At 34.0% G+C, this 12,825-nt stretch overlaps 1 protein-coding gene across 3 annotated transcripts in view; it reads right to left on the reverse strand.

The window, feature by feature from the left end:
• The window catches only part of CFAP96 (cilia and flagella associated protein 96), a 29,693-nt gene extending 16,911 nt beyond the window's left edge, over nt 1–12,782 (reverse strand). The window contains exons 1-8 of one of the 3 annotated variants that reach the window (XM_017643035.3): nt 12,609–12,782; nt 10,417–10,626; nt 8,720–8,939; nt 6,854–6,991; nt 6,664–6,739; nt 5,274–5,453; nt 1,794–1,963; nt 53–245 (exon numbers count right to left, since the gene is read on the reverse strand). In XM_017643035.3, the coding sequence (XP_017498524.2) occupies nt 197–245; nt 1,794–1,963; nt 5,274–5,453; nt 6,664–6,739; nt 6,854–6,991; nt 8,720–8,939; nt 10,417–10,516 (933 nt within the window). In that variant the 5' untranslated portion in view covers nt 10,517–10,626; nt 12,609–12,782 and the 3' untranslated portion in view covers nt 53–196. Of the gene's footprint in view, nt 1–29; nt 246–1,793; nt 1,964–5,273; nt 5,454–6,663; nt 6,740–6,853; nt 6,992–8,719; nt 8,940–10,416; nt 10,627–12,608 lie in introns of those variants that run through there. The other 2 variants (XM_017643039.3, XM_073219149.1) reach the window with 2 other exon arrangements.
• Between the last annotated feature and the right edge of the window lie 43 nt (nt 12,783–12,825).

The following is a 12,825-nucleotide window of genomic DNA, read 5'->3' on the forward strand; positions in this document are numbered from 1 at the left end:
ACATTAAATTACTAACAAATACTGTTTATTAAGTAAAAGTACTAAAACAAGAAAGAGAATTAGTTTCAGGCTTAAATTTCTTTTAATGCTTGAGTTAGCTATCTGTTCCACAGTATCTTATATTTTTTCAAATAATTAGCACTTGATAATGAATTACTGGTAGTCAGGATCTAGAAAGCTACTTGTCTTCCAGATGTTAATAGGACTGTACTGAAGCAGCCTTGTAATTCTTCATATTTAGTGTCCTAAAATTGGAAAATAAATGCATATTTAATTTTATAGGTGTGTGTCATATATCAGTATATTCTTATAAGAACGTTTTACAATGAAAAGCAAATTAAAACCATATTTTCTCACCAAATTGAAAAGCTCTACTTTACATAAGTCAGATGTATTTAAAAAACATAATTTGAAAAGAAAATATTGGTCTATGGAACCAATTTTAAATAGTAGCATCTAGGATTTATTAGTTTTAAAATTAGGGTAAAAGAAGCTAAAACTTAAGTTAGGGTAATATTTATGATAATGTAAAAAGAGAGTTCAGTAAACTCAAAATTACTAAACAGAAGATACTCTGATTTTCCAAAAGAGCAATCCAATCCTCTTTTTTCTCTGCTCCAAGCATACATGCTAGGGCATCATGGAATTTTCTCAGGTCTGTTATGTGGATAGAAAAGAACACAGAAAACCTAGAACCATTCCATCTAATTGGAGGGTGAGTGTGCTGAGGAAGATTGTGATTTTACTGTCTGTTCTATTGTATAGCTAACGTTGGGCAGAGTACTGATAGGTGGCTTGCTAAAGGATAAAGGTCAAAGGACTTGGAAAAAACCTCCGCATCTTCCTGTTTCCAAGTTCAATACTCTACCAACTAGCCCACACAAAACAGTAACCTAGTAGACAACAGTTAAATTGTATAAATAACGAAGGACAGTCTTATTTTTGTGATACAATAATGTTAGCATTATCACTGTCCACAAGTGATAAAGGGCCCTATTTTTATAGAAGAAAAGTGTGAATTTGGTGTCCTTTACCTAAGCCATTGTATTGTTGTTTGAAATATATAAATTAGTTACACTGGCATTATAAACATCTTCAATGTATAAATATAAAAGTAATCAAATTAATTCTTCCACTTATTTATGATCTTTCACAAACACAAAAAATGATGGATTGTTCTTTTCCAATTTATATTCTGGGAACTTTTTTAAGTTTTGAGAGTGCTCAAAACCTGGGTAAAGTTGAAGTTTTAAGATATTTTAATAATATGCTTTTCCTCAAAGTATTATAAAGTGATATTAATACCATTTTTAATTAACCAAAATATTTCTTGCTTTCATGGAAGATCACTTCAAAGTTAAGGACAGAAATCTTAAGTGTCATTAAGAGTCCTCACAATTACTGAGAGCATGAAGCTCACACAGAGGTAGTAATTTAACAAGGGTCAAAAACTCCCTTTGAGAAACAGACAATGTGAACATGTACTGCTGATTGAACTATAAATATCCAAAGAGCCTCAAATAACTCATAGTAAGGTGCTACAGATTTGCTTGAAAAATTATGGATGGAATAATTTGTTACAGAAAAATTAAGCTTTTTCAATTGGGAATTTCAGAAGACAGGAAAGAACTTCTACAAGGAAGAACAGGTATATGGAAGGAGCTGAGATTTCCAAATTCACCCAGATTTGTCATTTTTTAAAGAATATATAAATAAAATATATTACTGTAAAGAAATTTAAAAGGTGAAAACAACATTTCTTGGTTTATGGGCTAAATGTAACATATCACTACCTTTCGACATGCAAAGTCATTATACTTTTAATTGGTCTGCTTTTTGGTCCATTTGGTGGATGGAAAATCTTAACACTTTTGCTGGAAACCTGCTTTGCCAATTTAACCACGTAAGGGTCAGCAGAATGTGAAGGGTAAGGTTCAAATGTTCCTGCCTTCATTCCACCAGCCTACAAATAAAAATGAGACAACTTTAAATGTCTTCTAACAAAATTAGATTTTGAAAATGTTTACATGTATTTGTTTAGTGTCTTTGGAGTTGGTTTTATGTTTAAAGAAAGGTGTCCATACTATTGAATTCAAGTACCAGCAAACAGTCTCCCTACCCCAATTTTATGACATTAAGACACTATAATTCCAAAAGTTCTCTATTAAAATGCAAATGTTTATCGGAAGGTAATATTCTCAACTGTTGCCAAGAATTAATATTTCAGTGAAAGTTCATCAGGTCAGGCTGTCATCTAGGTAGTGGGTGGGCCTATTACGGAAGGAATGAAACCCAGGTCACATATATTTTGATGGACAAAGGAGTTAGGGCTCGGAAGAAGATGGGAGAAAGGGCAAAGGTAAAGTTTGTCCAACAGAGAGCCTGGCATAACATGAGTTTACTGAGTGTGAGTCAATGATGGAGAAGATACATTAAAAAAGAAAAAAGGAATGCCACATAGAAATAGAAGGTGAGAGGACAGTATGATCTACTTTACATTTTTCTTAGTCTTTTAAAATAAGTCAATCAAAATATTTTTTTACCTATACACACAGCGGACAAATATTTGCTTTGACTTTCTGAACTGATTTACCATGATTTTAATCTTTACGTGTACATACAGTTACCATGAAAACTCTATGGATCATAAGAACCCATTTAATTAGGAATCTTCTTTTATAGTACCTAAGCCAAATACACATTTGAAAGACATGCCTGCAATTTTTCAAGTTTTACAAACTGAGGAAACATGGATTACTTTGATTATATTTTGGCTACACATCATAAGGAAACTTAAGAAAAATAAATTAATAAATGTGAAAGCAAAATGGATGAATTAAAAATAGAAAAATATATATGGTAAATAAACTAACCCACCGACTGATGCCTTAAAAGTTAAATTAAGTAGATAAATTTACACTATAATTATGAAAGAGAAAGTAGAGGAGACCCATACATACATAGAATATCAAAATGCATAAAAATTTTTTATAAACCTCTATGTTAATAAATCTGGAAACCTGAAAGAAATGATTTTCCAAAAAACAGAAGTGTCAAAATTGACTCAAAAAGAGATGGAAAACCTATAGAAAATAGATAGGTACTATGTAAGAAATTAAGTCCAAAGTATTTCCTATGAGAATTGTTTCAAGAGTTAAAGGAACAGATATTTCTGGGCCTATTTAAACTGTTACAGAACATAGAAAACAAAGGAAATATTCCTGCTTATTTTAAGATGCTAGTATCTACTTATACCACAATAGAATACAAAAAAAATTTTTTTAATACAGACCAGTCACACTTAAAACTATTGATGTAAAAATACTTAACAAAACATTAACAAATAAAACAGTATTACACTTAGATTAATATAACATGGCCAACTGGAATTCATTCCAAGCAATCTATTATTGTTATCACTTCTGTCAAAGGCAGAAAAAAAAATTGATCTAAATAGATTACTCCAAAATATTCAATATAATTCTATATACATTCCTGAGTTATTCCTGGTTTTGGCATCTCTAAAAATGAAACGCTAGAGATCTCCCCATTAAAATTATGATTAAGACAAGGACAACCACTATTGCTGGCTTAAGCAATTGGACGTAAGCATGACATCAGAGATGTAAATATTGGAAAGGAGGGAGCAAAATCATTTGCAGATAATATATGTCTGAAAATCCAAAGAGAATCAACAGAATGCCCATCAGAATATAAGAAAATTTTATGAAGTAAACAATTATTTTTAAAAAATCAAACGCTTTTATAGACAATATGAGGGAAAAATGGTTGAAAAAATAAAAACCTGTCAACCAGAAACTTAAAATAAAGAGGGATCAATATAAGATATATAAACCTGTGTCAAGTAAAAATTTTAATTCTACAAGGGAAATAAAGGTTGTTGTAAGTAATGTATTTCTCAAGCAGAAGATTCGAATTATAAATATGTTAATACACCCAAAATTCTAAAGATTTAACTTTATAGCATAATACCAAAGGTCTTTTTTCCCCTAGAACTTTACAAAATAACTTCCAAGTTCTAGAGACGAAATATGAGAGGCCAGCAAGTACAACTTTTTTAAAGAGTAACAAGAAGACACTAGACCACCCAAAAATAAAATGTAAAAGTAATTAGAGTAACTTGGCACTGGTAGACATAAACAAACATCAGCCAAATAGAATGCAAATTCAGAAAAAAACTCTCCAAAATGGGAATGTTGACTTGATAAGGGTGGCATTTCAAAGCAGCGGTGTTAAAATTATTCTATCAGTGAGATTAGAAAGAACTGGTTTTCTTAAAAAAATCAGTGTTATTGAAGTCTAATTCATGTACAATAAACTGCATCCATTTAAAGTTTACAATTCTGTGAGTCCTGACAGATGTATACAACTGTGAAGCCATGACTACAATCAAAACACAGAACACGTCCTCCCTACAAAGTTTCTTCCTGCCCTAGAAACTGGATTTTGAAAGAGATAAAGATGTCACTATACACATCAAAATATAGTTCATATAAAGGTTTAAACTCAAGGAATAAGATTAATAATAGAAGAAATCAAAAAGCTCTTTTTCTCACATTGGTGGTAAGGAAGTCATTCTGAGAATAACATGAAACTCAGCACAGAGGATTGATAAATTTGACTACAACAAATTATTAAATTTCTGAACAGCACATAATACTATAACCAAAGTTAAATATTCAACAGGGTAGAAAAATTATTTTCAACACAAATGACAAACGAACAAAAATCCTTAATATATGAAAAGAGCCTATAAATCAATGTGAAAAAAAGACAAACATCCTAGTAGAAAATCCACAGGGAAATTGAACAGGCAATTAACAGAAGAAAAACAAAGTATAAACTAAGGTATATGAACTATATGAAGCATTTTTATTTTTATTCACACTTGTTATAAACTTCAGCAGAGGGAGATAATTCCTTGTAACCACCATTTCAAAAACTAAAAGATGGTCTGGCTTTTTATGGTTTTGAGAAAAACTATACCTAAGATCTAGAGAGGCACTTAGAAAATCCATTGTGAATTAAAATACATTTGACGTGATTGGTAATGACCTTCATTACGAGAGCTTCATTATCCCCTATACTAGCCAAGCTTTGTGACTTTTCCTAATTTTGTAAAAATGGGTTTCACGATTCTTGGAGTGAATACAGACAAAATTTTATTATTTAGAAGGGCATTAATTTGCCAGCAACAAGCAACATTTCTTTATAACGCTTAATATTTTTTCAATCTAAAATTTTTAACTTACCTTTTTACCAGGAGAGGAGGGCTTAAAAGGGAGTGTAAGTAATTCTTTCTTCTCTGCTTTTCTAATTGGTGGTAGAGATTTCTCAGACAAGTAAGGATTCGCATCAAAATATTCCCTTGGGCAAAGATTTAACTTGAAAGGTGTCCCTTTAAGTAAACGATGGTGTTTTTCATTCTCTTTCTGTAAATTAAAGAGTTTGGAATTATATAGTATAACTTACTCAAATCAGGAGTAACATAGAATCAAATCTTTTAAATTTTAATATCTGTACATTTTTAAATATTTACTGCTGGGTTTGCTTTTTTTAAACATTCCTTTGTTATGTTTTGTTTTATGATACAAAAGGTATGCTTATGAGCAAGCATAACTATGATTGTTCATTTTGGATATAAATTTATTTAAAGTATAAGATCTATTTATCACCTGAACAAATCCATATGAACTATCTGGGTAATATGATACAGAAAAAAGACTGGTCTCTAGCTCAAAGTAAACCCTTCCTGCTGTTTGGCATTTCTCAGGGACTCGGGGAATCTGTAAAATTGGCCACTATCTTCCATCTCACAACCTCACTGCCACTTAAAGTTACCACAACAAAACTGTTGAAGACTGCATGCCTCAAAAAAAAAAACAGAAACAAAAATAAAATGCTTGTCATTTAATTTCTGTTGTTTAATGTCCAAACCAATTTGATTTTTCATTACTACCAGCTTTCTTTAAGCTATATTGATATTGTTAAATTACACTCACATTGTTCCAAAATTTATAAGGGTTTCTCTATTCATTCACATGTAGGCATTCTCCACATAAGGGAATATGTTTAATTATAGGTCAAATATTATGTAAAGTTGAGTGTAAGAGGCATATGCCAGTATATATCAGCTTTTCTTTCTGCTATTAAATAATTAGTTTTCCCCCGTCCTTTCACACTGTCTCCTCAAGGTGTTAACATTGTCTACTCTCCACTTTCTCCCTTCTCCCCATCACTCCTGCATTCCAGTCACTCACCAACAGTATTCCACTGCCTTCTTAGGCACAAGAAAGATATTCGGGTGTAGGGGGAAACTGTCTAACGGTTAGGATATGACTCTTCTACTCAAAATGGAATACAATGGATCAGGCCAAGTTAAGAGAAGTCCCACAGCTAGTTTAGAGAGATGTTAAGATAGATGTGGTAAGGAGGTAACTGTAGCAGGGAGTAGCTGAGAGGATCTACAGCAACATGTGGAAATCTAATACCAAAAAGGTAAAATTATCCTAATTCATGAACATCAGTCTGCCACTGCCTGAGTAATACAAATAGATCAAACAAACCCTAATTGGATTACAAGTGAATTTTCTAAGTCAACTAAGAGAAAGGTTGAAAAAAAATTAAAATAGATTATTTTACCTTATAATTCAATTTTGGTGCATCATAGAAATCAGAAGAGTGTGAATATTGTTTACCAATGGTAATATTTGCATAGCTATGGAAGGAAAATAAGTAATGGTGACTTCAGTGTTAAGAAGTTTTAAAATTTATTTTTTAATGGATGGTATGAAAGTATTAAATGACATGAAAGTTATTAAAAATACCTTACCCATATCCAGTTCCTTTCTTTCCTGGATTTGTGTATAAATTTTTTCCAGGTGCCTCATATTTTTCTCTGGGTTTGGACTGTGCACTGAAGAATGAGACTGGACCACCTATTGTTCCATAGTAGCTTCCTAATCCACATCTTAAATACAGTTTAAGAAAAAAAAAGAGGCTAAAACAGCAAATTTTGTGTTATATATCTTTTCCTGCAATTTATTTGAAAAATAATTGAAAAAGGAGCAAAATATATACAATGGAGTTGACCTGCCTAATTTTCGTAAGAAAAAATTTTTTTTTGTTAAATTTTTAATCTGATTTCCCCCATTTTTTCAAAGTGACAAGTTTTGAGATGAGATCATTTTTTAATTTTCGGTGCTTATTTTAAATGTTCATGAACAAAACTTGATAATCTCTAGGGAGTTGCCAATTAATTCACTTAATTATAACAATAAATAGACCCTTTTGTGTTTTTAGAAGAATTTCTAGGCACTTTATGGCAAATGAGCTCATAAATGGCTAATTCCTTCTGACCACTCACTCATCAGAAACTACACTATGAAAACATATACTTAAAACTCTTGTTTCCACTGCTGATGGCAAAATGAGTCTCATGGAATTTTGGTGCTGGTGTGCTTTTTTTGTGTGTGTTATGCTTATTGCATTACTATAGAAAGAATTACCAAACATTTTCCATAATTTGGCATTAAGTAAGAGTATGAGGATTTCTTATTTATATCACCAATCTCTCTTTTTGGAAACGGTTTTCTAAATTCCACTAATTTCACATGTTTGTCATATATCTGTGAGCTTTAAAAAGGAAGACTAATCTAATTATAAAACTGTTATTATTTCTTGGCTGACAAATGAATGTAAGCATATTATAAACTAATGTATCAAGGTAGCAAATCCCAATTATTATCACAAGAGGTCAAAGTTCAACAAGGTGGGAGGAGGGGCTGAAAAATAGAAAAGTTATTTAAAGGGTAAAACCCATATATTTTATGAAGAAGAAATCGAGTACTGTCCCAAAAAAATTCATGTTTGAATTTATGTCTAAGAAGAAAATTAAATCCAAGGATGAGTGATATTAAAATAAGTAATTTAAACCTATGCAAAGTGTGAAAAGGCAGACAAAGGTCAAACTACAATAACAGAAAAGAAATTCCCCATCTTAATAAAAACTTAGTTATTTTGACTTAGAAGATTATGGCTTTACTAATCTCAAGAAAATACCACAAACAGGCACAAAATTAGCCTCATCTCCAATCCTCATCTCATAAATTCTAAACTGAGTCAATGTTACTGAGTCTGAATTAACATAGTAGTATAAAACTCAGCTATATAACAAACGATATGCTTTAATTTAATGATTTCAAGGTAAGAAAAAATAAACCTTCACACTGACCATGTCACAAGTACAATATTAAGCCCCATGCATATACCTTCACAATAACTAAATAATGATCTGTGATAGTCAAAATTTAACATCGTTAACACTTTTTTAAAGTTTCAAAAACAGAAAACGTAGTCAAGAGCACAGATATGATGACCCAAGGCAATTTTTTCCCTAACCTGACTATTAACAAGTTTTTTGAACAAATTAATTTTCATTCTTTAGTTGGCTTTTGTTATACAAACTGATAGAGAGTAGTGACATAGATAATCAAAAATTTATGTGATGAGATTCTAATTATTAAAATTACCTGCCAACCTAAATCGTTCAATGTAACTATCTCCACCTAAGACAAACTTAAGACTCACACTTCAAAAATGAATCACACATAAGTGAGTTCTATGGAAAAACAAACAATTTAGGCTAGAGGAGAGAAGGTGCAGGAGATGTATTTAAGACTTTTCCCCAAACACTTACGGCTTTTTATCTCCACTACTAGGGAGGAAGGCTTTGCCTAGATTTTTTTTGGCTTCTTCTATCATACGCCGTCTTCTCACTTGATTCAGATTTACATAGCCTTCGCCTTCAAAAATCCTTACAAAATGGGGGTCAAAATAACCTGCCTGGAGATTTGACATTTCTTTGGATCCTCCAGGTAGTATCTGTCTATTTTTGCTTGCAGCCTCATTAAAGGGTCCTTTAAAAAATAAATAAGGAATATCAAATTTTTTAGCTCAATAGCAATGAAAGAACTGAAAAATAAGAAGTTTCAAATTGTGATTTGGGCCAGGGTTTTGAGCTCTGAAATACTGTTTCAAAATGTTCTCTGAAAACTCTGTGTTAAAAGCTATAATGGCAAGAAAATGAAAGAGGTTTGTATTAAAATATTTTAATAATTATATTAAGGTCCTGGTTATAAACTTTGAATTTTAGAGCTGGAAGAGTCCTTAAAGTTCATCTCATCCAGTCTTTCCCCATCTGTATACTAGAAATGCTGTGAGATGTTAGTTAGTATATCTGTGTGTGTGTATGTGTGTGTAGGTTGAAAGGAAAGGTGTTTCAAACTCTAAAGAAATTTCCCTCCCGGGTAGATATTGAAGAAACATGAGTGCCTACATGCACCAAAAGACATGAACAGGAATGTTCATAGCCGCTTCATTCATAATCAAAACCAAGAAACAATTCAAACGTCCCTCAATAAAAAAGATAAGTAAATTGTGGTACATTTATACAATGAAATAAAAGTAGTCCAACAACTGCTTAAAAGACTATTTTTATAAATATTTAGAACTTCTTTTATAATTTGGATCTCGGAGAGCTCAATTTGGGAAGTCCTTCAGTGATGTGAAAAATTGCTGGAAGTGTTAACAGTCCTTAAATCAACTGGTTATTTGAATGTGAACTTATATCACTGATTTTTTTTTATTTCAATTTTTTAAAAAGTACCAGATTCACATGATTCCAAATTCAGTAGTATAAGCATTTGTACAATAAATTTTCCTCCCACCCTCAGCCACACAATTCCTCTCCCACAGCAATCATGATGCTAATTTTGTTTTGCAGAAAATGTTTAGTCATGTCCCAATGAGTATTTTCATATATACCTTTTTCTACTTTTAATTCTGTGCCTTGATTTTTTATTAGTAATGTATCTTGGAGATGTTTCATTATCACTGTATGCTTTCTTATTGTTACTTAAAAATCATTTAACTGAGATATTCAAAACATTTATTTCCTTTACTTCTTTTTATTATTTATGACTTCTAAAATTCCCTCAGCTATTCATTTAGCGTTTCATTTTTCAAGAACGTAATCATGGATGGCCCTTCCGAATGCCAATGGAAATGCCATTTGCACAGCGCTGTGTCCCATCTAAGAAAACAAAAGCTAAAAATTAAATATTCTGGGAGAAAACTGCCACACACCTTTGGAAAGAAGGAAAATTATTCATGGGGAGAATATGAAGGTAGGGCATCCCTTCCTATAAATGAGCTTCCTGCTTTTATAAAACTAAGTTCTCTCTTAACTCTACTGAAATTTCCCAAGTTTATTCAACTTAAGAACAGCTTAAAACATGGGCAATTAAAAAATATCATTCAACTTAAATAGTAAATTTGAAATTTCTCATGGAAAATATCCACCATTAGGCTGTCAAGAAAACCAAATATACTTACGATTAAAGTGTGACACATATTTATCACCGACAGTGACATATTCCATCTCACTGAAGAGGCCGATCCTCTCCATGTCTGTTTTCCCTCCTTCCACAGGCATGGCTGCTTCCTGGGCCAGTGTTCTCTACACTGGTAAATTCAAAAGCTTTCTTAGGACTACTTGTTTTGTAGCAAGATCCTACTTCACGTTGAAAAATACAGGAGGAAAGTCTAAGAAAAAAGGGTAATGACTATGAATTACTTTCATTCTGATGGTTACCATTCACCATAAAACAGTCCCAAACTCTATAGGGAAAGAATCTACTTGGTGGGGTTGGGGTTAAATAATGGAATTCAAAATTTCCACCAGGAACCCTCCCCTTGACTCTCCAGGGAAGTCCCACAAATTACAAAGGAATGTGTTTTACGGTATCTGTTGCATTGCCCATTCGCCTGTTGGAAACAGTAAAATTATTACTATGTTGTGTGGTATAAATATTGTGTAAACATCCTTCTTTTGAGAAAATCAAGGTAGATTTAAAAATCATAATTACGTAAGGCAGGCATTTTCAGTTTAGATGAAATGATTGAAACATACTGCATTGTCCCTCATACTGAAAATTCTAACTTAGCTTTTCAGAATAAACACCACGTATAGATATTACCCTACAGCTTTTGAGTTTTTCAAGTTTCAATGATTATAAGAAGTGTGTCACTGGCAACATTAGTTTACAAAGGGGATAAGGGAGGGACAATTGTTTAGGCAAGATAAAAACAACACAACAAAAATCCACAATGAATTCAAAGTATTTTTAAAGGGCAGTCTGCAGCTGTGTTTTCTTTTTAAATATAACATTACACATGCAACTATTTAGATATTGTTTTTTGAATTAAACATGTTTTAAAAAGGAGGACCAAATACTTGTCTTAATTTCTTCTTAATATTTTTTAAGCACCAACTGGATCTAGGCACTGAGGGTACTTCAGTGACTAAAACAAACTACACTTCCCAGTTTATCACCCAAGGTGAGAACCTTTTTGCCTTTTAAAGCAAGCTGTCTTCATGACACTAAACACAGCTGCTTATGAATCACTGCTACTGTGAAATATCAAAGGGGCAAGTGAAGATTCTTTTTTAACTAAAGTATAAGAAAATGCTCCCCCTTACCCCATCCTACCTCTTCCTGTGATCAGGTATGCTTTCAAACTAGACGTCAGTCAGTTGGGGTATACTACTGAAATTTGCATCGTACTTCAGATCCCCAACCACAAAGACATCCTGTGCTGCAAGGGACTCAAATCCTTTAAATGGCTCACAAGGTCCATCACTCGCTTCCGTCACCGTGGGAAACCCCTACCTGGTACCTGGACTCTATTTGATCTCTTTCAGTTTTCAGGTCTGGCTCTCTCCAGCCACAGGACCATGGCACATGATGCCTCACTTTAGGCAGGTACTTCACTGTGTCAGCCTCTTCAATTCCCCCAGTTAACACCGATCCTTCCGATTGTTTAGCTCAGTCATCACTTGATTGACACTATCATAGAAGCATGTATTTCTCTTTCAAGCCCTCATCACGGTTATCTAATGGGTTATCATTTTACTTTCACCGTGTAGGGAGGCTTTAATTAACAGCTGTTGTCCGCATTAAACTGTCGGCGTCAGGAAGGCAGGAACGGCGGTATGAGTTCAGTTCTTCCTTACCACAACATTCGCCGTGTTTGCACCAGCATCCGGCAGCACAAGGCGAGCCACAGAGGGAGGGAAGGGGGAGAGAAGCAAAGAAATCCTTGCCCTGAATTTTTCCATTACTTAACTCTGAGCAACATTCACAAAATTACTCATTCATTAATTTGACAAGACAGTTTGCACACAAACCCTTCTTCTGGGTAAGGCTCACTGGTAGAAGCTAGGAAAACAAGAATTCAAAAGGCATAGATCCTGGCCCCCAGGGGGCTTACAATCTAGTAGCCATGAACAAAATTAAGTATCACCCAAGTAGAATACGGCCAGTTCCCCTGAAAGGTGTGCATAAAGTGCCGCGGGTGGAGGGGTGTGTAGGGGTCAAAGACGGGAGGGCGAAGGGGCGGTGAGGGAGGGGCAGAAACCTCCTGGCTGAGGTGATGAGGAAAAGGATTTCCTCTTAGGGAAGACGGGGCTCGGAATAGGTGGGTATCTAAAGGGCAACAGCTGACGGCAGCGAGGACCAAGTCACCTCTTAGAAGGGCACCCAATCCGACAACCGAGATCCCACAGTCCCAGCTCCAGTCCCGACTAACTCAGCTGCAGGAGCGACCCGCGCTCGAGCCGCGCTCACGCCAGCGCCACACTCGCGCGTGCGCTTCCCTCCCGGAGCCCGGCCACGCAGCCCCTTCGCGCGTTCTGCGCTCAGCGGGTGTTATTGCGGCGCGTTGCCTCGGCTACGGGCGAAT

This window comes from Manis javanica, chromosome 12 (genome assembly GCF_040802235.1).
Source record: "Manis javanica isolate MJ-LG chromosome 12, MJ_LKY, whole genome shotgun sequence".
Taxonomy (NCBI): Eukaryota; Metazoa; Chordata; class Mammalia; order Pholidota; family Manidae; genus Manis; species Manis javanica.